General features: G+C 42.2%; 1 protein-coding gene across 2 annotated transcripts in view; it reads right to left on the bottom strand.

The window, feature by feature from the left end:
• Positions 1–9,125: 9,125 nt before the first annotated feature.
• Positions 9,126–26,363, bottom strand: part of DNAJB6 (DnaJ heat shock protein family (Hsp40) member B6) — a 123,911-nt gene continuing 106,673 nt past the window's right edge. For both annotated transcript variants that reach the window (XM_082258047.1, XM_082258046.1), the window contains exons 8-9: positions 20,871–21,068; positions 9,126–9,604 (exon numbers count right to left, since the gene is read on the bottom strand). In XM_082258047.1, the coding sequence (XP_082114173.1) occupies positions 9,522–9,604; positions 20,871–21,068 (281 nt within the window). In that variant the 3' untranslated portion in view covers positions 9,126–9,521. The remainder of the gene's footprint in view (positions 9,605–20,870; positions 21,069–26,363) is intronic.

The following is a 26,363-nucleotide window of genomic DNA, read 5'->3' on the forward strand; positions in this document are numbered from 1 at the left end:
ACACTATTTGTTGCACTTCAGCACTTTTCCTTCTTTAATTTTATAGATTGGTGAGATACATTTATCTATTTTCCACTAATCTCCCATTGGCTTTCATTGTTTCTTGGACCCAGGCAGCGCCAATTACCTCCTTTTTCCTAGTTCAATCCTTTCATTGGGCTCACATATGAGGTAGGCTGCAGCCAGATAGGCATACCATAGCGAGGAGTTTTTTACATATTTTACATGTAACAGTTGGTAAGCTGCAATATAATGAATATTGGTTGTTTTACTACCACTTTAACTTTGATACTGCAGTGATTCACCTTCTAAAGCTTTTTACTATTACTGGATGAGCAGCCCTAAATACTTTATCACATAGGCCAGGTAAACTTTTATTGGAAACTGGAGTTTAATTTAGAAACATTAGTGCATTGCATGTTATGATCTGAGACAGCAGAGAAAGGCGGCTCGGCCAACCCTTGATGTTATAAATTAGTATGTAATGTAAGCTGTAGCAGCACAAGGGGGGGAGGTGGGACAATTGTCAGGCTGCATGCTATTTATAATGCGGATAGGACAAAGCAATAGAAATAGATCACACAATGCAATAGCTTATTAGAAGAAAATGGTGAAAAAACCTTTAAACATGAAATTTGATGACCGTTAAGGACATCCTGTTCTGGGAAGTATAGATACTGCCACATCTCCTGAACATACTAGTTCTGCCCATCCAGTGTCTTCAGTACTTTCTCCATCAGTGTCTCAGAACAAGTGTGCAGTTTAGGAGCGCTGACCTAAGTCTGAATTTGGTTGCTGTATGTTTTTCAGGTCAGTGTAAAGTATTGAAGACAGTCAGGCAACTAGCATTTTAAGCAAAGGTGGGCCTAGTATTTTTCTCTGAATACAAGATTTCTTTAATGGTATTCCTTCTCACTTAATCAACATTTCTTAGCTGCAATGTCTCGGGTATTGTTGCAAGGACTGTTTAATTAGGCAGATTTGCCTTTGCAACAAAGTTGGTCTTCATAGACTTTAGGTATCAGTCTAAAAACCCATTGCATGACATAGCAGCCCTGAATGAGCATTGTCAGGGAACAAAGCAGGCCAATAAACTTTGCCTAATTGCTATGTTTTCCCCATGCTAGAAATCTCTGACAGCAGCTCCCCATGCCTCCCTTACAGCCCCCAATAACAGGTCTGGGTCTCTTTTACTTTAGATTTTCAAAAGTTACAGACTTTTAAACTGTTGTTTTATATCAGTTTCTTATTATGTACATACAATCTAGGTTTTATAAATTTATTACTTGAGAAAGGATTCTCAGAGCACTATTGTCTGAGACAGCACAGCATAGAAAGCTTGCTTGCAGCATCCTTTGTCTAATAGTAAGTGGAGTCAAACAAAGGAAAGCCGCTCAAAGTGTATTGATGAGCCTGGTGCAGGTCAGATCCTTCATCCGTAATAGTAAAACATCCAAGAAGTAGGACCGCACTCAAGGCAAAATTTGAAATCAATGGTATCCTTTATTCCTCATAGATAAATTCGTACAGACAGTGCATGACAGACATGTCAGGTTGACGCATTTCACGATACGAATGATCGCTTACTCATAACCCCACAGTGTGGTTATGAGTAAGCGATCATTCGTATTGTGAAACGCGTCAACCTGACATGTCTGTCATGAACTGTCTGTACAAATTTATCTATGAGGAATAAAGGATACCATTGATTTCAAATTTTGCCTTGAGTGCGGTCCTACTTCTTGGATGTTTGTCTAATAGTAACCTCTGTCTGTGCTGTCTGAAAGGGACTGTCACTGCTCTGATGACTGACTGAACTTCTGTAAACAATTAGCTTCTTTCAGCACAACAGAGTATGTTAAAAGGAGACTAAAACACCATATGCTTGCAGGATAAAAGACGGCATATTATTTTTTTATATGTATTGTATACAAACAAACATACTTTAGACCATAATAAATTATGTACAAAACCACTAAGCATTCCCTGTCAGATTTTGTGAATTTAAAATGAACTGTACCACCCGAAAAATGGTGTACAGTCTAAAGGTACAGTACATATATTAGGTCTATTGTTCAATGTTGCCACATGGGCTTAGATGCTCCCTGGTACACAATGGTACCAGGGCTTGCCCGAAAGGGTAGGCAGTACACACAGCTGCCTTGGGTTCTTCAGCAGGATGATGGTTGCAAAAAGGGCAAGATCTGCAACCATTGCAGTTGAGGTATTTTACAGCTCTGGTGGAGGAGCATGGTGTACTCTCTCTTTCCCCTTGGGTACTAAAGGACCTTGTCCCAGCACTGACAGATACAGTCTGGTCTATAACCAATTGTTCTCAGAAGATGCAAATACTGTGCTAGTAAAAACACACAGACCTCTGAATATTTCCCATTGATTGAACTAGTCCTTACAATGAATTCTTTTGGACAGAGCAGAGAACCGAGTCAGGTGAATTAGGATAGCCTAGCATGCAGGCACAATTAATGTATTAGTTGGCACCAAGGAAGTGGTAAGCACCAGACTCTAGCTATCCTATGTAGGGCAGTCAGGTGATTTTAGGCTCGTCACCATGCACCACATTTATGGAGCAGACACAAATCTTGCTGATCAAAATACAACGGAAAATAACAAGATGTTAGACTATTAGGATGTGAAATTTGGCTTCCTGACCTCTAAGATTTGGGAATGAAGTGATATAAAAAAAAAAAAACTGACTGGAATGGAAAACCAGCCGTGGGGTTAATTGGCTGGATCTTTTGGTGTATGTCTATCCTGAGTTAAAAAATCATCACAGCATATATATTTATTTACACACACACACACACACACACACACACACACACACACACACACACACACACACTTACCAAAACTATTGGGACACCTGCCTTTACACACACATAATTTTTAATGACATCCCAGTCTTAGTCTGTAGGGTTTAATATTGAGTTTGCCCACCCTTTACAGCTATAACAGCTTCAACTCCTCTGGGAAGGCTGTCCACAAGGTTTAGGAGTGTGTCTATGGGAATGTTTGACCATTCTTTCAGAAACGCATTTGTGAGGTCAGGCACTGATGTTGGAGAGAAGGTTTGGCTCGCAGTCTCCACTCTAATTCATCCCAAAGGTGTTCTATCGGGTTAAAGTCAGGACTCTGTGCAGGCCAATCAAGTTCCTCCACCCCAAACTCACTCATCCATGTCTTTATGGGCCTTGCTTTGTGCACTGGTGCGGTCATGTTGGAACAGGAAGGGGCCAACCCCAAACTGTTCCCAGAAAGTTGGTAGCATGAAATTGTCCAAAATGTGCTGGTATGCTGAAGCCTTAAGAGTTCCCATCACTGGAAAAGGGGCTAAGCCCAAACCCTCACCATAATCCCCCTTCCACCAAATGATTTGGGCCAGTGCACAAAGCAAGGTCCATAAAGACATGGAACAGCTAGTTTGGGATGGAGGAACCTGACTGGCCTGCACAGAGTCCCAACCTCAACCCAATAGAACACCTTTGGGATGAATTAGAGTGGAGACTGTGAACCAGGCCTTCTTGTCCACATCAGTGCCGGATCTCACAAATGCACTTCTGAAAGAATGGTCTAACATTCCCATAGACACACTCCTAAACCTTGTTCCCAGAAGAGTTGAAGCTGTTATAGCTGCAAAGGGTGGGCCAACTCATTGAACCCTACGGACTAAGACTGGGATTCCATTAAAGTTCATGTGCGTGTAAAGGCAGGCATCCCAATCCTTTTGGTAATATATTGTATATACCTATACATGCACACACATTCATTATTCTGCTTTATCGTTACAAAATCTCTTTTCCATTACAAGTGGAGCATGGCTATGTACAGGCTGCCAAAATTCATAAGCCGGAAACATTTTTTCTCACACATCTCCTTCAAAAGGACTTGTCTGCTGTTAACATAGCAAACTTAAAAACACACTTTAAGGGGAAACGTATTTATTATTAAAGCGTAAATGTCTGATACAAAAAAAAATGAAAGCTTAGGATCCCTCTGAAGGTAACATATGTCTGCTCGCTCTAACAAAGATTTCTGTCATTTCTTCTAGTGAAAATGTACATGTTTACTGTGAAGAGAATAGAGCAGCACAATCCTTCCTTATAAACACACATAGGAAACATTTCTTCAAATAAATACAACAGCAGAAAGACAACACATTTCTGTTACACTTATAAGTAGGAGACTAAGGCCCCTATCACACTCGTGCGCTTTTCCAGGGCATTAAAAGTACATGAAAACTATTCCCCAATAAATGAAATCCTATGTAACTGGGCACACTGCAGGAGCGCTGCACTTCGAAATGCCTTACTTGCTGTATCTTTGGTGCAGTTTTTCATAAGTGCATCAAAAAGGCACCTTTAGGTCAATGGAAAGACATCAAAGCACATGAGTGTGAATGGGGGGGGGGGGGGGGATAATATATAATGTGATTTAATTTATATAGTTAGGTAAACAAACACTAAACTGTACCTGTTAGCCATGCTCAAACACCAGACAGCCATTATAGGCTCAAATTACCAAGCTATAACTATAGAAATAAGGGTCCATTGTACACCTTTGCGGCTCAGCATCATGTACACGTTAGTTTGCTATGGTGGTATATCTTAGTAAATCTTTAATGGCACCCCAACAAACTAAAGGCATCCCATTCAAGTGAGTAGCCTGTCTTATGGCAATGCACATTAATGCACCCGAAAAGACAGGATAGTTGTGAATGGACCCCTACTCAAACTCCAGTTTGGCCACTTCTCACATCCTTGACCCCCTGATGTATTTTTTTTTAAACTTATTTTCCCAGTATATCAATAAAGCTGAAGTTTAGGTATGCGTATTTTTGCACAGCTATCTTTCTCCAGCTTGGACCAATGTAAGGATGCCGGTGTCATACCTGGAAGATCTATGTGGAAGTTGGAAATCCCTGTACCATGTTGCCCCGAAAATAAGCCAGGGTCTTATATTAATTTTGGCACCAAAAGTCACAGTAGAGCTTATTTTCGGGTAGATCGTATCGTGTAATGTGCGATCTTCTCTCCCTCCCTGCCTGTCAGGAATCCCCTGTGTGAACCTAGTAAAAGTGTTTGTAAAATCCTAGAATCCACTCTATTACGGTTTTATATAATGTCCAGTGTGTGTGTTTCTGTATTATAATAGTGTGATATAATAGCTGATCTCCCGCTGATCTCCTTCTCTTCTCCCAGCTGTCAGGGGGGGATATCCGCCCCTCCCCTCTGCAGTGCTCAGAGCGGGTCACGGAAGCACCAAGTGGCGCTGTAACAAAGGTATTTCACACAATTATAATAGAATACTTGGCACTTCCGTGACCCATTCTGAGCACTGCAGAGGGGAGGGGCTGGGATCCCCCGCTGACAGCTGGGAGAAGAGCAGGAGATCAGTGGGAGATCAGCTGAGCACCGAGCGGCACTGTACCGAAGGTATTTCACACAATTATAATACAGAAACACACACATTGGACATTGAAAAATCCTAGAATCCATTCTATTACTGTTTTATATAAACACTTTAAACTAGGGCTTATTTTCAGGGTAGGGCTTATACTGCAGCCCTCCCTGAAAATAACAGTAGCTCTTATTTTTAGAGAAGGTCTTATTTTCGGGGAAACACAGTAGTAGGCACTGCTATGCTAGCTTCCGGCTCCTGTGCCAATCAGCTGCTCTGCTGCTTAGTTAACACAGGAGATTGTGCGCTTTGCACATAGGTGTTCTCGGACTAAACGAGGGGGAGAGGCGGGATGGTGAACTCACAGTTTTCATCTCGACCAATCAGAGAACACTTTGCATTCATGCAAAAAGTGAAAAATGTGTTCTTAATATCACCTGTACTTGGTGAACAGCCTCTTGTTTTCTCAATGCAACAGGACAACTATCTGGCAAGGAACCTGGAAGCTAGTAGTGATCACTGTAGTGGTGCCTACTACAGTGGTTTCCAGCTTCTACGAGGATCTTCCAGGTATGACACAAGGATACTCACATTGGTCCAAGCTGGAACAATGTAACTATGGAAAAATGTGCATACATAAACTTCAGATTTAAGCAGCTTCAGCTCAAAAAATGGCTGCTTCCCTCAACTATAGGGGACAGATACCTCTTAAAGGGGCACATCAACTAACAGTTTAGCACATATCTGCTTGATTCTGCCTAGAAATGCATACAACAGACAACAAAGGCAAAAAGCCTGCAAGACTAATTAGATCATGCTGCAGGATAAGGGCATATAACCCAACTTTAAAGGGTCAGTCCAATCAAATCTATTCCAGTTATGTGTAAATGCTATTGGTTATCACTCACTCGATTATGTTACCTTTTAGGTATACCTGTGGTGAGGTCTCTGTAGTTAAAGCGGAGTTCCACCCAAAAATGGAACTTCCGCTTTAGGTATTCTAACCCCCTGACATGCCACATTTGGCATGTGATTTTTTTTGGGGGGGAGCGGGTACCTAGTTTTGACAGGTACCCGCTCCCACTTCCGCTCGGAGCGCCGCGGCGCCCTGAACGGAAGTTCTCCTCTCCCCCTCCCTCCCTGCAATCTTCTGGGACATGTCAGAGGTCCCAGAAGATTGCCGGCCAATCAAGACGCGCAGTACGACTCGCGCATGCGCAGTGGGTACCCGGCTGTGAAGCCGCAAACTGTCACAGCCGGGTGCCCACAGCAGTGATGCCGGCGCCGAGGGAGAGGATCGAGGCTTCGGGCGGCCGCATCGCTGGACCGTTGGACAGGTGAGTGAAAGGACTGGAACTCCGCTTTAAGTGCCCAGTCCACCCACCTGGACCACAGAGAGTGAAACTATTGCTTTTTATTTTATTTTATTATTTTTACTACTACGTACAGAATTCAGCAAGAGAGCTGGAACCCTAAAGAGACATGGTTACTTTGCCCATTCAGGCATTCTGAACGGATAAGTGGAGTATTTTTAAGGGCATTTTAAAACCACAACACAAGGGACACTGCAATATAAAGCAATGTCCTGTATATGTGCTTTGCCATTCATTCCTAATAGCACCTCAGCACACATACAGTGCATTATAAGCGCACTACAACACACAGAAATCAATGCTCAGCGCACTGACCATTCACGTGTTGCGTGCCCATATGAAATGAAAGGGCTGCTTAAACACAATGGGCTGTAATACATAAAAACGTGTTATCAGGTGAATGATTCCTTGGGAAAGAGATGACACTGCTACAGCCCCCAAGCCATTGGAGCGAAGATTTGATATGTTCTAGGGAACATTGAGAAATGTTGAAGCAGTATTAAAGCCAAAAGCAGACATTTGTAAGATTGCAGCTTACCAATTCGTAGATGTGATGGCTGCATCATTTTCCTTTTAGGCTTTCTCTCTATTCTCAGGGATGAGACAGACCATTTAACACTGGCAGGGGTGCTTTGAAATGCTCAGCTTTTATTTATGTAAAACCTTCATCCCAAAAGGAAAAAACCTGTTTGCTGTAACTGATTATAATGAATTAGCTGGAGCTTCACTTCCAATTGTTAGTGTATTTAAATCTGCATCTAACATCCCCCTCCCCCAGACTTACAATGCTGCTGTCCAAATATGCCCCCCTGTGCTCCTTCATCCAGAGTGGCGTCCTTATAATACAGGAGGTATGTTACTGGCCAGATTACCAGGAAAAACAGAGGGGGGGGAAAAAGTCTAAAAAAAAGAAGCCTAATACAGCTGCTTCATCTAACAACTGGTAAGCTGCAATATATTACATTTTTGTTTTTGGGTTTATTATCACTTTGTGTCTAAACAGTACCCTGAAAACCATATCTTTGTATTAAAGGAGTTGTAAAGTCAGAAGGTTTTTTTATCTTGATGCATTAGGATAAAAAGCATTCTGTGTGTAGCAGCCTCTTTAATAGTCACCTGAGCCCATCTCTATCCAGCGATGTCCACGAGTCCCTCGGCCGTCTGAAACTCTACCTCCTGATTGGCTGAGACACAGCAGCGGCGCCATTGGTTCCCGCGATTGTCCATCAAAGTGAGTTATCCAATCAGGAGAGAGAGGGGGCAGGGCCGAACGGGAGCTCCATGTCTGAATGGACACACAGGGCTGCAGCTCTCCTCAGGTGCCCCCCCATAGTAAGCTGCTTGCTGTGGGGACACTCATCAGGAGGGAGGGGCTAGGAGCAGAGAAGAGGGACCTGAGATGGAGGATCCGGGCTGCTCTTTGCAAAACCAACTGCACAGAGGAGGTAAGTATAATATGTTTGGTATTTAAAAAACAAGGCTTTACAATCACTTTAAAACTCCCCTGAACAATAGAAGTGCACTTCCTTGTATGCGAGTGAGCCTAGGCCCTCCTGTGTATACAGCCTCATAGCTGTATATCTTCAGTGTTAGATTTGAGCACTGCTGCCTCTGACTACTAGTCTCAGGAGATTTGGCATGTTCATACTGTGTTGCTGATCACAGTTATCTTTGCTGACGGAATCTGACACGAGGAAGCAAAGCCCACCTCCAAGACACAGTGCAGAATATTGTACATTAGTATTAGGAAGACAGCTGCAGGGGGACCACAGACAATACTGATGAGCACTTGCCCTTTGCCCTGCTTTTTGTGGGCACCAGTTCCCAAGTTCGTTATTCATGCATAACTGAGTTGTCAGCTTTGAATGGACTGAGTTATTTCTTAACTTGCCAGGAAATTGAACCCTGCCTCATGCAATTAATATAGAAATAATCAATTTTTAGTTTCCTTCACACTATCACATATTTTTATATTGTCACTTAACTTTACCATAGAAACAAACTCACTTCTATCTTAGTGACTATTTCTTATAGTCCTTACACTGTAAAACGTTGCACCAACCAGAGTACGATACAGATTTCAATTCACTGCAAATGTAGTAGAACAAGTATTTTGTATGAGTAGAAACAAAGTCACTCAAGTTCCTTAATGCAGTCCAGGAAAAGTGTAAGATTCACAGCTAATAAAAGGCAAAGACATTGCAAATGACATTTCAGGAGAAGCAACTGTAACAGCTGTATTTTCAGGGTAGGTAGCAACTAGGTTTTTTTTTTCAGGAAAGATTGGCAAACCTTATCTACTGCCAAAAATGAAAGAAAAAAAAAAAACAGATCTTGGCTTAATTATACTTTAATGTAAGGACTGCTTTAAACACAACCAACATAGGGTTGGGTATTGCTACTTCAATTACAACATTTAAATCTACTCCAAAAGCTGGGAAATAATAAAACTCATAATAAAACAAAGTAGTACTGAAATCTATTGCTGTGAAGAAACTTCCCTGAGCTGGACAATGATACTGTCCTTTGGCTGAGCACAAATCACTGTAACAGCAGAGGGCAGTCCATTCACAACGAGCAAACAATTGGGAGCCACTTTAGGCAGCAGCCATCTATCTCTAGATTCCGTCAAGAACGGTGACAAAGCTTCAAAATGATCAAGGTGTTAATGCTGCGGCCACATAGCGGCGGTGCACTCTAGCGTGGGTAAATAGAGCTGGTGAGTTCAGGTTAGTGGTATGATCTGGAAGGCTTCAGTTTCTTCTGCTCCTCTCGATGCTTCTGTCTCTTTCTCTTGCTGCTGTCTTTGTGTCCTGGGAAAAAATGGTCAGTAAGCAACTGTAGCAAGTCGCAAAGTTTGTATTAAAAATAAAACATTACAGAGGAAAAACTGTGCTTTTGTGTTGCTTTCCATCATGATCAATAACTAGGGGTCTATTCACTAGGCTGACTGGTCAATTTCCGACCTGATGTGTCAATAACTGTACCAATATTCTTTAGGAAATGGGAGGAGAGAGATTGAAAATATAAGTTTATGTTGACATCTAATGATATGCATGCAAAAATGGAAGATGTGACAGAACCCCCAGTGACTCATTTTCAAGTTAAATTATATTTCATCAGTTATAATAAAGGTCATCTTCTATGCCAGGGGTCTCCAAACTTTCTAAGCAAAGGGCCAGTGTACTGCCCTTTAGATCTTATGGGGGCCAGACTGTGGCCTGTGGGCACTGAAAATGGTATCAGTGAAAAGAATAGTGCCCAAACGATGGTATCAATGAGGAGAATAATGTCCCATCTCTGGTGTCAGTGGGAGGAATAGGGCCCCATCATTGGTGTCAGTGGGAGAAAGAGTGCCTCATCATTGGTGTCAGTGGAGGAATAGTTCCTCATAATTGGTGTCAGTGGGAGGAATAGTGCCCCATCATTGGTGTCAGTGGGAGGAATAGGGCCCAATCATTGGTGTGAGCTGAGGAATAGTTCCTCATCATTGGTGTCAGCTGAGGAATAGTTCGTCATTGGTGTCAGCTGAGGAATAGTTCCTCATCATTGGTGTCAGATGAGGAATAGTTCCTCATCATTGGTGTCAGATGAGGAATAGTTCCTCATCATTGGTGTCAGCTGAGGAATAGTTCCTCATCATTGGTGTCAGTGGAGGAATAGTTCCTCATCATTGGTGTCAGTGGAGGAATAGTGCTTCATCATTGGTGTCAATGGAGGAATAGTTCCTCATCACTGGTGTCAGTGGGAGAAATAGTAATGTCTTTGCTGTCAGTGGGAGGAATAGTACCTCTTATCAGTGGGAGAAATAGTGTCCCAAAGGCCAGATAAAGGCAAGCAAAGGGCCGCATCTAGCTCCCGGGCCACAGTTTGGAGATCACTTTACTTTACTTTTAAGCAGCAATTTGGGGCTAAAGCCAGCCCTTAACTTTGGGGGTTTAATTTTGTGGAGCAAACCAATTAGGAGCGTTATGGAGACGTGGTGCCAATATATGTGGCCATTAAATGGATTCTTCTAATGTTCGGCCTAAGTTGCCAAATGTCTATATCTTATAGATATGGCCATGAGCTTAAGCCAAAACACTAGAAGAGCGAGTCCATCCAAAGCATATATTTCAAGTTCTCAGATTGTCAGCTGGTACAATTACCCACCAGATTCATCTCTGTCGGGTGCAGCAAATATATGTCCCCCAGCCTATGACACCCATTCTCTACGTCACATTTTTCCAGTGCTGAGGATCCATCAAGGAAGCACCAGAGAGCTAAAAGAGGCCAACCAGATTTTTGTGTAAACTAGGTGTTGAAGTGACATGAAAGTGATATGGGGGCTGCAATCTCTTGCCTTCTCCCAAAAATATTTTTGTTGCATGGCTGCATATGGATTTGCTGCTTTTGAAATCATAGCCCCAAACATATATATTACAAACAAGTGTCAGAAAAGGATTCTTGTTCTCAATACTTGGTCCAGATCAGTGACTCAGTGAAGCCATAAAGTCAATGCATCAGCATGGCAGCCAGGCAACTAAGCATTTTCAGAAGGAATGGTCAGCAATAGAGGCATCCATGATTCTCTCATTATACAGGTTTTTTTAAGCTTTAGTAAGAAAAATATGAAGGCTGCCATTGGTGATCTCCTATGGAAAATCCTAGTTTCTGGCTGTTTCATGCTGCAACATTCTATGATATTTACTTTGAACAGGCATGCAGAATAAAGTCTGACCTGCTAAACTGCTCAAAGCCATTGGATCAGCATGACAACTGTGTAACTAGCTTTTTCAGGAGGCAGGCTGGAATGACCGCATCTGCATTTCCTCAGTACAGGTTTCCTGGTGGTGTATGAGAATGACATTTGGGATTACTTGCCATGAAGCCTGTCATTGCTCATCACCCCTTTAGAAAATTCAGGTTGCCTGCAAGCAGAAATCTGTGCAGCTTTGTAAAATTATCATTCATTTTATTGTTTTTCATGTAGGCCATTTGGGTCCCCTCGAAAGTCTGGCTAAAAAACTCCTAGTCAGCAACCCTTACGCCCTAACTTTTTGCTAGGACATGAAAATCCAGCACTGCAGGCATGAAAACAGTTTTCACATCCTAGCAACAAGGTAGGATGTGGGGGTTGCTTACCAGCAGTTTTTTAGCCAGTGGAGGATCTGCATTTAGATACTCCTGTAGGCTAACAGTTAAATCAGGGTTAAATGTACTCAGTTCCAGCTGCAACTATGCCCATCGGTAATTTATATTTGTAGGCAGTAGTAGATTGGCTATTTAAAGTAGGGATGCACCGAAATAAAATTCTTGGCCGAAGCCGAATAATAATGAAATGCTTGGCCGAAGGCCGAATACCGAACGCGGTGTTTCGCATTTTTTAACATAAAATATGCCCATTAGCGTGCCCCTTAACATAAAATATGCCCATCAGAGTGCCCCTTAACATAAAATATGCTCATCAGAGTGCCCCTTAACATAAAATATGCTCATCAGCATGTCCCTTAGCATAAAATAAGGGGCACGCTGATGGGCACATTTTATGTTAGGGGGCACTCTGATGGGCACATTTTATGTCAGGGGGCACGCTGATGGGCACATTTTATGTTAGGGGGCACTCTGATGGGCAAAACAAAACATTTAAATCAGCATTGCTCTTAACATAAAATATGCCCATTAGCGTGCCCCTTAAAATGAAATATGCCCATCAGAGTGCCCCTTAACATAAAATATGCTCATCAGCATGTCCCTTAGCATAAAATAAGGGGCACGCTGATGCCACATTTTATGTCAAGGGGCACTTTATAGGGCACTCTAATATAATTAGCATGGCAAGTGGCAACAACATATGGCAGTCTGCACACTAATGCTTGTGCAGCTGCCAGCTACCATATTCTTCTCCCCCAAATGTTCTCAGCTCCACATCACATACCTCAACTGCAGCCAGAGCCAAAAGCCGTGAACAGGGGGGCGGGGCGTGGACCTAGTGTGAAGGAGCCGCCAGTCAGGAGCAGGGGGCGGGACGCGCGCGTGATGTCACACCCCCTACTCGCGGCCGGACAGGACACCGGCGGCGTGTGAGAAGGGAGCCGCGAGCCGCAATGAGGAAGGTGAGCGGTCAGGGCGGAAGCTACAGAGGATCATTGCATACATTATCAGAGGGTTACTTACTGCAGAGGACATTTTTTACATAGATCATAATAGAGGACCGCGAGCCGCAATGAGGAAGGTGAGACATTGTTCGGCTCAAAATTATTCGGCCTTTTGATTTATTCGGCCGAACACCGAAAGTGCCATTTTCTCTATTTTCGGCCGAATAATGTTCGGCCGCCGAATATTCGGTGCATCCCTAATTTAAAGACAGCAAGCATGTGAGCAAACCAGCCCTGATGAAGAGGGTTCACCCTTGAAACTGGTCATTGGTTATGCATGCAAAGGGCAGCGGCTGGATGCTCTCTAACAGGATCCGCAACAGGGATTTTTTTCTGCGCAGTAAGGGTTGAGAAGGTCTCTTTCAGGATGCCATTTTATGTGATATATCAAGTCTATAAAGAAGGTTTTACCTGGAAAGGACATATTCCTACGTTTCCCTGAGGCAACACTGTATCCTTTTTTTCCACTTGAGCACCATTTGTATCGATTTGCCTGGCTTTCAAAGCTTGTTTAGCTTCAATACTTTGAGTGACTGACCCAGAACAAGTACGCAGATTAGGACCTCTGACTTTACCCTGTGGTTAGTATGACACCCCAACAATCAGCAGTTTTAACAGGGGGTGAGCAATGGCAGGCTTTGAACCAATTTCAGGATAGATTTGCTTTAAGGCCGCATGGACAATTTTGGGCAAATGAAGTCAATAAATTGTTTGATCTTCTGATGAATTCACTGGGTAAAGCACCATAAACACAATAAACAGGTAAAATGAGCCAACGATTTGGACCAAAGTGATGGTGTTAAGCCAGGGTGAATGAACAACAAATGCAGAGCACTTATAGCTGCACTCTGGAATACAGTTTAAGCAGTATACATCGATTTTGGTCACAGAAAGTTTGCTACAACCTACCAACAGAGCTGAAACAACATTCCTAAAGGCAGAATTTTTTTTTTTTACCTTATAGAATATAGAATCATGCGGAATAATCTAGAATTATAGAATCATGTTACACCCATATTCAGAGTTTAACATGTAACAAACGGACCGGCCCCCACACCTCTCCGATCTGACAGCTAGTGGGGATCTTCTCTACACCTACACTGGCAGATCTGCTGATCGCTGGTGCAATGCTTTACAGGCTCCCCCCAAAAAATGCACATTTTTTTACCTACAAAAAAATGTGCATTTACTATTTATTTCTAAAAAGTAAGCTTATCCTTTAATGCATTTTTTGTATGCAGATACCCCCCCCCTTTTTATACTTACCTAAGCCTGATATCAATCCCCCCCTTATACTGACCTAAGCCTGATCTCAATCCAGCGAGGTGCAAGTGAGCAAAGGCTCTCTCCCTCCTCATTTGCTCAGAGACAGCAGCGAGAGCCAGGCCGTGCCCTGCTCTCTGTGCCTATTGACACACAAGGCCAGCTTGGGAATGAGCATGCAGGAGTGCCCCATACCATAACGGGGGGGGGGGGGGGAGGGGTTGGGAGCATTAGTGGTGGATCCAAGAGGAGGATCGGGGCTGCTGTGTGCAAAACCATTGCACAGAGCAGGGAAGTAGAACATGTTTGTTTGTTTTTTTTAAAATATAAAGTGATCCTTTACTATCACTTTAAAGTGGAGGGATGAACTACTTCTTTTAGGGTTAAAAGGGCAGCAATGTGCAGTCTCCCCCAAAATCAACTATAAATAATGTGAGTACCTGCTCTAAGCTGTAAGGTTGCTCCAGGTTACTGTCCATCATTGCTCTTTGAGCCAAATCACTTAACTGCAATAGAGCTTTAATTATTTCTAAAAAACATATAGGCATTTGAACATACATCATTTAGATTTTATATCCAAGCAGTGACAACCTACTCCACTTCCATAGTGCTACAGAAACAGAGACGGGATTTAAAAGAAGCCATGCAGGGAAAATGCTTGTGATTTCAAACAAAACAAAAGGCAGCATAGCGATGTCAGGAATTGTAGTTAGTGATTCAGTTATAGATATCAGTTATAGATAAAAATGGAACGTCCGCATGCAGTTCTTTGCAAATGAAAATGGCATCTAGTACCACTACCATGTGCTGAAAATGGCTCCTACTACCACTACCATGTGCTGAAAATGGCTTCTACTACCACTACCATGTGCTGCAAATGGCACCTACTACCACTACCATGTGCTGAAAATGGCTCCTACTACCACTACCATGTGCTGAAAATGGCTCCTACTACCACTACCATGTACTGAAAATGGCTCCTACTACCACTACCATGTACTGAAAATGGCTCCTACTACCACTACCATGTGCTGAAAATGGCACCTAGTACCACTACCATGTGCTGAAAATGGCACCTAGTACCACTACCATGTACTGAAAACGGCACCTACTACCGCTACCATCATACACATGGCTAAAACATTCACACTCTTGTATATATGGTGGTTATCTGGAAGTCCCATCTCCTTTTTGGGAGGATTATTTGAATACAGTCTCAGAGTACTACTAAAATACTTGAGACTTACATGAATCAAATTATAGGGCGGTTCCTGCAAAATGGAATTTGGGGGTAATGTTTATGTATCATTGGGGTTCATTTACTAAAGCCAAATAGACTGCGCACTTTGCAAGTGCAGTTGCACTCTACAAAGAGCTGCTCCAGACCTTAGTAAATGAGAGGAAGCAAAAAAGCATGCAAGCAAAAATTTGTTTTTTCAATTTTTCTTGCATGTGATTGGCTATTCTTTGCAAAGTGAAGTTTTGTCTCATTTACTAAGCTTTGAAGCAACTGCACTTTAAAAGTGCACAGTCTATTTCCCTTCAGTAAATCAACCCATCAACGTCTTAGACACAGGGTTGTGACATATGGATGGCATGTCCTACACACCACTGTAAACCTCCATTACAGAACCCATCTCCCTAGTCCTAAGTGACCTTTCTAGCACACTGGAAAAGTCACCACATGTTTCCTAAATGAGAAGTTTTGTCCATCTTAAGCCATGGCCTCCTCCTACAATTTAAGTGTTCAGCTAGTGGCAGCATCCCCACTCCCAACATGCAATTAAAGTGTATAGAAACCAGTTCTTACATGACCCACTCAAATCTGTGCCCTTGTTTAGCAAAGTCCTCTGAAACTGTCTGCCTGCGCCTTCCTCTGGTCAGGTGTCTAAAATTCCCCACAAACATGAATGGGGCCCACAGAGGAAGACAAGACATGCCCTAGGACCAAGACAATAAAGAACACCTGTGAGAATAAGGCTTCATTAACATATTGTGTAGAGGGAACGCAAGTTCCCACTTCATATTTGAAAAAGTGTAATTTGCACACGTTTCCGTGTGTCGCACTTAGGGCAGTCCATTTATTTTAATGAGCTGCCCTATACACATTTGTTGCACCAAAGAAGCTCAGGGACCACATTTTGCCCCTTATACATGTGTATTTGGCCTCTTTTCTCATGAGTTTTGTCGAGCAGCAAAATCGTGGGGTGCCATTCAGGATAAATGACAACCAAATGCTTGTTGCACGTTTTGGTGTAGTGTGAAATTGCAGGCAGAATCACGCCAATTCTGCCCACGATTCCTAACTATCCAATGGGAATGGGATCCAGTTTGGAGATTGCCATTGTACACCTTTTCCTAAAAAGAATAGTAGCTGGCTGGCTGTTATGCTGACCCAATGGTCTCAAGACTAGAATAATTGAAATGATAAAATAGGCCAATTGGGCTTGTTGGAGAAAAATCAGCAGTCATCATCTGCAAATGTGCCCTGGATTACTAACCCACAGACAGAATGAATGTCAGGCAACCAGCATTTCCTGAAAGCAGTGATTAGCAATGTCAGCGTACATGTTTTTCTGGTGACAGGTTTCCTTATATGTGGCTGAGTATGAGCATAAATGGGTATTATCATCACTTAGCACACTCCTTACTCCAAGCTTTAATATTTTAGCGTTTTCCATTAAACACAATATTTAGAATATTGTACAGCATATACAGCTGTCCTATTTCACATAAATGCATATATACATGCATTCAGTTTTATTAATTACTATTTTTTTCCTTTCAAGAATGTCCACATGGTAGGATACAACTGTATTTCTCATACTTCTTCAATGACTCTTACAGCACAGATTGCATAACATATTGTGCTGGGGGGCTTCACACTGAAAGGTCTTATTTCATTAATTTTTCAATACAACTCAGGACATAACCTGCCTCTGAGCAAGAACGCCATTCCTCAGTGATATATCTATTTCATATAATAGAATATTATTTTAGCCACAAAGCTACATTAATTCTAAGGCTGCATTCACACCTGAAAACACGAGCAGAAACTAGCATTTTTCTACCTGTCTCTGTAAACGTGCAAAAATGCATGTCGCCCTGGCGGTGCCATTGTTTCTGAATGACACCCCAAACGCTGGTAGGAATTGCACTTTTTTTTGTGTGTTTTCCACATGAAAAAAAAAGCATGTCACCAAATGCATTTGGCATTACTTCTTTGGTGCGTTTTTCATGTGACACGGCCGCTCAGGTGTGAATGCAGCCTAAGAAATGCAAAAAAGCAGGTTTGATTCTACTACTGTGCAGAAGTAAACCAGAAACTTGTAATACATTAATATTACAGAAGATTAGCTTTGGTATACGTCACACTCTGTTTACTGTGCAAATGTCAGCATGGGGTGATGGACAGACCAGCAGGGCATGACATTCAACAAGCATTCTACAACATTTCCAAGCAGAACATCAGGGCTAGAATATCCTGCTGGTGTTTACAATTATTTTGCTGCAACTAGCAGCATTAAAAATTAATGTTGTTTTATTACTGTGAAATAAACTTATAAACCAAATTAAGGGGGGCTCTACCTCTTCTGTTTTACAGGCCAGGATATATTGCCACGGATAAATGGTTACATGGTGGTCTGGGAGATGACAAGTGCCACTATTTATAGGACCACTGTATGTGAAAGGTGCCATAAAGTGGCATAAAGCAGTGGGACAATTGGTTTCACACACTCCCTCATTTTCTAGGGCCGATAAACCTTAAGGTCCCTTTCACACTAGCGGACCGTTCAGATCCGCCTGTCAATTTTTCAGGCGGATCTGAACGGATGCCCCATGCATCTCTATGGGCATCGGATGTCAGTGGAGACATGTCCGCTGACATCCGATCCAATCCTTAAATCAAACTTTTTTTTTTCCCATTGCATAAGAGACAAAAAGTCCCCTATGTGATGATTATTTTGGTGACAGGTGACTTAAAAGACCCTAAATGTCTCCCCTGTGCTCCACTGAATGTAATGCAATGCATATTGCACTGCATTGCATTCTTTCCCAGCCTTGACGGGCAGGAAAACTGTCGCCAGGGACCCGGAAGCGTCAGCAACAAGAAGTGGGCTTGTGTCCGCTCTCCTCTCTCCCCTCTACCAGGCGGCACCCACTATGCCGATTCCAGGATCACATGGGCAAGAGGCGGAGCCCAGGAAACATAACGGGGGGGGGAAGGGGGCATGAGGAGTCTGTGGAGCATTCGGGAGGCAGCCCAGGCGCCAGGACGCAATTTCTTGTTGCCATGTCGACCTGGTGCCTGGGGTTTGTTGAGCCCTACCTTATCTGCATGCTTGTTCCTGATCAGAGATTCAGAAAATATCAACATTATAGGATCAGCACAACAACTGGGAAGCTAGAATCATTTTAAAAGTAGAGGTGTGCCTAAGCTAGCCAAAGAAACCTCACAGATTCCTCCATCTACTCTAACTGGCAGCTGATGCCTCCGCATATTAGTATGTCCAAACAGTTCAAGCATCTAATAGGATGCAGGTGCTGTTGGGTCAATAACTTTCTGACAGACTTCTTCGACAGAAGTTGACTGTACAACTGTTTTTGTAGATTGGAACGGTGCCAGCAGGGCCATGTACTGCTCAAATGTTGGGCAATCCAGCATCGATCAGCTAAAACGTGAGCAGTATATGACAAGTATTACATATTATCCCAGTAAAGGTTTCCTTTCTACTGTCATCTATACAGCACAGCTTGTGCAGTCCCAGCACATGGAAAGAAAGCTTCCATAATAAGTGTCAAAGTAAAATTTAGAATTCTGAATCACCAAACCACTGGGTACATAAGGTGCTAACAGTCTATTATTAGCTATTCACTGCAAAGCTATCCTCCACATTGAAGCTAACAACTATATAATATCCAAAGTATAAATATATTTGAGAAGTAATTTTTAGAAATAAGCTATCCATTTTTAATTACGTGCTCACATGACATTAATCTCTCGCTAGCTGTCACTGTTAACATGTTTGTTTCAACCTGTATTAAACAGGGCTCGATTTCGATTTATAGACAACATAGGCCATGGCCTCAGGTAGCAGGGCTAAGAGTGGGAGCACACGGCCACCCACACTGTTGGCGATTGACAGGAATACATTCTTGAATATAATTAAAGTTCTGGACTGGCACCCTGCCTGCCAATTCCACCCAGTCAAATCATCATTGTTGCTGTTTTAGTACAGTTGGTGTTTTTGTTGCTGGAATCTTGTACCTACAGCTCACTCACTCTGGTCATGTACACCTACAGTAGAAATGAACTGTTTGCAAAGGGCTGGAGTAGGACAACACTATGAGGGCATAAAATATAAAACCGGGCCTGGTTAGAAAGTATATATCCATCTGCATTTTATATATTCTAATAGGAGACTGAAAATGACTTGGGTCTCATTTACAATTTTACCAGTGTGGTCACACAGAAAGCTAATTTGTACATCACTTTTTGTGTAGCAACAATCAACTTGACCGACTTTCATACATGGAGTGTTGGTTATGTTCCTGGTCATTTTGGTTCATGCAAAGGACAAGACTGTTCATCTTTCTCTGGGCAGCAGTTCTGAGCAAAGCAATTAAGCTCTTCATTAAAGGTGAAGTTCACCTTTCTGGAAAAAATAATAAACATATTTGTGCAGAAAAAAATGCATTTATTATTTTTTTCCTACAGAAGCCTGCAAAACATTGCACCCACAATCAGTTGATCATGGGTGCAATGCAAGGCTCCTATACAGACACATCCTCCAGCTTTCTTGCCCATACCTCTGTATGGGCTTTGTTTGAAAGCTGGAGGAAGTATCAGTAGACTATGAGGGCGCTCATCAGTGCCCATGCAGTCCATTGAGAACTACAAGCCATGTGCCGTGGTGGAAGATGTAGTTTATTCATTCACAGATTGCAATAAATGAATGAAGCAACTGTGCGGGTGGAACCATGCTGATTTTGAATTTGATTGTGACTGCTGTGGAGAGAATCCCTCACGTGCTGTCACAGGGGAAGGGGGTGAGCGGGGCAGGTACTACAACATCTTACAACCTAAATAGGGATGTAATATATTCCAAAGGTGAACTTAGCCTTTAAATTGCTGTAGTTATCAAAGTATCTAGAATAAAACTACGCACCTCTACTTTCACATGGCACTAAAATTGAAAGTTAGAGACTAAAATATGAATTTTAAACTGATGGTAATTAGGCTCTCCCTCTGGGATGAAGTCAGCACAAGATTGCAGCACTCTCCCTCCCTCAACCACATGAGATAATCTTCCCATGAAAAGTAAAGACACTACAGAGGCTCCATTCGATTTAAAGAGGTTTACTACTCTGGCCATTTAGGAAGCGCTGGCTTTTCTTTTATTTTTTTAAATATGAATTTGATCCTGAAGATATCAGAGCAGTATAGGCAGTTCTTTTACATACTGGATGAGGCCCAATACAGTTGTTATAAAGTTGTAACTTAATTCGCTGAGCTGTGTATGCTTTTTGATGGATAAATACCGGTGTGTGTTGTACTACATCACTGAACAAGAGCAACAGCTTTTTTGTTGTTTTTCCGGCAGTGTTGTGCACTTGCTTGACTGGCTAATGTGCACGTTACCATCATTAAACTCCTCATTATGCTGTTTTTGCACACCTGCTGAGTGAAGGAGAGCTTCCCCATAGATGTCCCTCAGTATATCTTGCTGCCCTTCCTCGTCATTTCTGTAACCGTGAATGTGCCTGGAGACGCCAGGAGGATGGTGAGGCCTGGTGCTTCTGCTGCTGCTTGATGGCAGAGCGTTCTGTCCCCGACGTCTGCACTCCTCGGTAAAGGCCATCTCATCAGCTACACCTGAGAATATGAGCAGATAAAAAGCATAACTATATAAATAAGGAACTCCTAAATGGTCAGAAAAAAAGAGAATTCAAATGTTGTCATAAATATACAGAGGCATAACAATAGCCACAGCAGCCCATGTGATTGACATTAGGTCCTGGGAATAGAGACTGTTAGGGTCCTTTCACACGGGCGCTCCGTATGTCCGCAAATCATCCTATTTTTTTGCGGATGATTTGCGGACATAATGTAAGTCTATGGCATTGCGGATGTCAGCGGAATACCATCCGCTGACATCCGATTTTCTTCCTGTCAGTTCTGTTCCGTTTTTTGGAACTGAACAAAACCCTATTTTTGTTCCGTTCAAAAAACGGAAAGGAAGGAAAATCGGATGTCAGCGGTGTCATCCGCAAACCCCCATAGACATACATTATGTCCGCATATCATCCGCAAACGGATGGGATGATATGCGGGCAAACGGAGCAGATGACAGAAATGTCATCCGCTCCGTGGAAAAAAAAGGACCGCAGCGGAGCTCTCACACGGAGCGGCTGTGTGAAAGAGCCCTTACAGAAATGTACACAGAAAAATTCTCTATGTATCTGAAGATAACCTAAACCCATCACTGAATTAATGTAGCAGTATAAAACCCAAAAACAAAAAGAAATGATTATATTGCAGGTTACCAATTTTTAGATGTGGTGGCTGCATTCATTTTATTTATTTTTTTATTTTTACCTGCTGATCTGTCCAGAAAGTGTGAACTTTTCAAATTACTTTAACAGACCAAGCTGTCCAGCAATAGTGTCAGAGGGATGCGAGAAACCATTTACCACTGACCGGGGTGCTTACAATGATCAGGTTCTATTCATTTATGTAAAATCTTTATCCTAAAAGGCAAAAAAAAAAAAAAAAAAAGTTTCTGTAACTGCTTAAAAAGTTAGTTGGAGATTATCTTTAATTTGTTGGTCAAGTCCATCTAAATCTGCTACTGTATCTAACACTACCCTCTCAATAGAGTGACAATGCTTCTGTCCAATGGCTGTCCCCAGCTCCTCCATTCAGAATGAAGACATCCTAAATCGGGGGTTGCTGGCAGGATCACCAGGTAAAAAAGAAAGGAAAAAAAAGCCTTAACAAAAATACAGCCACCGCATTTAAAGGGTAATTCCACTCTTGTACCTAAAAAAATAAAGATAAATTCCTAACACCCTCCATTCTCGACCCCCCCGTCTTTTTGTTGCACTTATTTGCATGTGCTAAGAATCTCCTCCTGTACACAACTGCCAATGTACAGATCTGTGTAAAGCCCCGGAGGGGACTAATGTGGGCAATTACTCATGGTTATTGGTCAGCAAAGTCATGTGACAATGGTGACCAATGAGTCTTTTCTTTTATCCCCAAAATAGGAGACTCTCATTGAGGAGTGCTGTCACGTGACTGCGCACATGCAATTATGTTTATTTGGATTAACCATAAAGTTAGGGAGGGCATGCAGAAATAGTTACACATTTCCAAAATGAAATTCTACTGCTCTGTTTCAGAATAACAAAGATCATACATTTTAACAGTATAAAATAGAAGTAACCAGCGGGTGTTTGGTGCATGATTACCTTTACATAGTTACAGAGTTACATAGTTAGTCAGGTTGAAAAAAAGACACAAGTTCATCTTGTTCAGCCAAAAAAAAAAAGAAAGAAAAAACAGTATTGAAAACCCAACCATACAATCCCGTATACACAATCCTATACCTGCAGTTGATCCAGTACTTTCTCTCTCCCCCTGCCATCCCTTCCCAGTCCCCTAAGCTTATCTAGGGGTAATTATTCACAGGCCCGAATAGAGCCAGACTTCTATAGTAGGAACAATTCTACTGTGCTGGTCATATCTTTGGGGAGTTACAATACAGTTGGCACTGCCGGAAAATTCTACATCCAGGCTGTGAACATTGAGGCCACTGCTGCCATTGAGGGGTAAGTGTGCGCCAGGGGCTCAGACGGGGCCGGAGAGTGGGGACTTATTAGAAAGTGTACTTGTCCTTTCAATACAAGGTCAATGTAAAGTTAAACTGAACCCCTGCACAGTTTTTATTTGGATTGCTGTGAAAGAATCAGAAGTCAAGTTTTAACTTCTGTCTGAGCCCCCACTGCAAAGATGTCCCATTACTTCCCATTCCCAAAATATGAGAGGAAGTAAGAGTATCTTCTGAAAGTGCGGGGAATGCAGTGCCAGTAGTAACTGCAATTGGCATTCTCACGGGAACATTCCATCTTGTTTAGTAACAACTGATGCATTTTGAGTTTTCCCTCAAAAATGTGAGGGCAAAGTCTCCCAAAAATACTAGCAATTAAAAAAAAAAAAAAACTCACCTGAGGACGATTTAATCCTAAGATAAGGAAAAAATGTCTGAGCTGGATTTCTCAAAATTTTCTGAAGGCAGGTAATGTATTTTATCAAATAAGGGAATGAAGTGACTAAACAAAACGACTTTCCTTCTCTGACAAGACACAGTCCTCAAAAAGTGTATAATAGCATTAAAGGCTAACTCCACCTTTTTTTACCGTTACATCGGTATTTAGGGTGCAAATGGGCCCCCCATACCTGACAGTGTCCGAGACTGGCTCTCAGTGGAACACTAGTGCGGTAATCACCACACTCCTAGTTCACTGACAGTTCCTCTGGCTCACCATCTGAAAGTGCTGTCCTTTTGAATAGACAGGCAGCTGGAGGAATAGTCTGCACAAGTCAAGCATTGCCCCCTAAATCGACTGATCATGGTTGCAAATTCTTTGTCAGTTCCTATGCAAAAAAACAAAAATAAAAAAACAAATGCACATTTGTCCCTGCAAATATACAGTGATAATTATTTTATCCCTTGCAGATTTTGTAAGTTTGCCCACTTACAAAAAAATGATGGATCTATAAATGTTATCATAGGTGTATTTTAAATGATAGACAGACTATCAACCAAAAATCCAGAAAAAAAAACCACATAAAACAAATGTTATAAATGGAGTTGCAGTTTAGTGAGTATAAAATAACTATTTGATCCCCTTCCAACCAACAATAATTCTGGCTCCCACAGACTCATGTGGTACACAGATTAGTCCTGTCAATTTAAGAAGGTGCTCCTAAAGACAACTCGTTATGTGTATAAAAGACACCTGTCCACTCCATTCAAACCTCACCATAATGGGCAAGCCCAGAAGAGCGGTCAAAGGACGTCAAGGACAAGATTGTAGACCTGCACAAGGCTGGAATGGGCTAAAAAACCATCGGCAAGAAGGAGACAACTGTTGGAGCGATTATTCACAAATTGAAGAAATACAAAATAACCATCAATCGCCATCGGGTTGGAGCTCCATGCAAGATTGCGACTCATGGGGTTAGGATGATCATGAGAAAAGTGGGGGATCAGCCTAGAGCTACACGGGAGGAGATTGTGAATGATCTTAAGGCAATTGGGAACACAGCCACCAAACAAACCATTGGTAACGCAATACGCCATCATGGATTAAAATCCTGCAGTGCCCGTAAGGTCCCCCTCCTCAAGACAAATGTACAGGCCCATCTGAAGTTTGCCAATGAACATCTAAATGATTCAGAGAAGGATTTGGAGAAAGTGCTGTGGTCAGATGAAACCAAAATTGAGCTCTTTGGCATTAACTTGACTCGCCGTGTTTGGAGGAATAAAAAATGCTGACTATGACCCTAAGAACCCCATCCCTACAGTCAAGTTCGGAGGTGAAAAACAATATGCTTTGGGGCTGTTTCTCTGCTAAAGGTACAGGCTGACTTTGCTGCATTGAGGGGGTCAATGGAGGGGGCCATGTATTGTAAAATCTTGGATGAGAACCTTCTTCCCTCAGCCAGAACACTGACGACGGGTCATGGATGAGTCTTGCAGAATGACAGTTACCCACAACATACCGCCAAGGCAACAAAGGAGTGGCTCAAGAAGAAGCACATTAAGGTCATGGAGTGGCCTAGTCAGTCACCAGACCTTAATCCTATAGAAAATTTATAGAGGGAGCTGAAACTTGGAGTTGCCAAGCGACAACCAACAATCCTTAAGGATGTAGAGATCTGTAAAGAAGAGTGGACCAAAATCCCTCCTGAGATGTGTCTAAACCTAGTAACCAACTACATGAAACCTCATACCTCTGTGCTTGCCAACAAGGGTTTCTGCACCAAGTACTAAATTATGTTTTGTTTGTGGATAAAATACTTATTTTACTCACTGAACTGCAGCTCAATTTATAACACTTGTATCATGTTTTTTTGGGATTTTTGTTTGATATTCTGTCTCTATCATGTAAATTACACCTAAGATAGAAATTATAGACCCTTCAATTCTTTCTAAGTGGGCAAACTTACAAAATCTGCAGGGGATTAAATAGATATTTTCCCCGCTGTATGTGCATTTATTTTGGAAAATGTGGTAAGCCTTTAGGAGCATTGTAATTGTCTTGAGCATACTTCCCAAAATGCCACATCCATTTTCCCAGTAAATCAGTCATCTTGCTTATGAGGATTTGTTGAGGATTGATTATAATGTATGCTCCCAGAACCTCTCTCAGTGCAGCAAAGCAATCATGTGAACACTGAAGGTGCAAAACTTCCCCTGTAGTCTGGAGAACAGTGCGGATGTCAGGGACAGAATTTGAGAGTTGCATATGCATTTTTACTGCGATTTTGCTACAGAGCAGTGTGAAAGTACCCTTAGGCTGATAGAGCCTCACATACATGGAAGTGTTGGAGGTGAAGGCACATGAAGGCAGACAGAACACAGAGGCACAAGAAGGAAAGAAAAATGGAGTACTAAAACCATACTTTTTCAAACTCTATTAACCTGAAGCCCCCTTTTTAAAGAGGAAATTCAAGAGGCTTGGGGGAAAACTAGTATTCAGCAGCTACAAGCACTAACTGCTAACTTTTAGGAAACACACCCAATTCTTTGCTGGGTTTCTAACCTTCCACCTCACCATCTTGCATTGTGAACCAGCTGTCATATCTTGATCCCCCACAGCTAGCCCACTACTGCACATGTGTGAGATCACGGACTGCAGGGAGACTGGTGGTTTGGTTAGAGTTGTGATGCTGAGAGTTTAATTTTTATTTTTTTCAGGTAATGTCTGCTTTCCAGGACTTGTGTGAACTTACAGACAAAGCTAACAGTTTATGCCTTGCTCTACATTTTAGTGTAGTCAACACTGCATGAGTCACAATCAACACTCAGACTATACATATGACGGACGGTCTCAAATTCTATCAATTACTATGGGTGTGTTGCTGAACTAGATATTGGCA

Source organism: Pelophylax lessonae (genome assembly GCF_965119305.1).
Source record: "Pelophylax lessonae genome assembly, chromosome: 5".
NCBI classification, from domain to species: domain Eukaryota; kingdom Metazoa; phylum Chordata; class Amphibia; order Anura; family Ranidae; genus Pelophylax; species Pelophylax lessonae.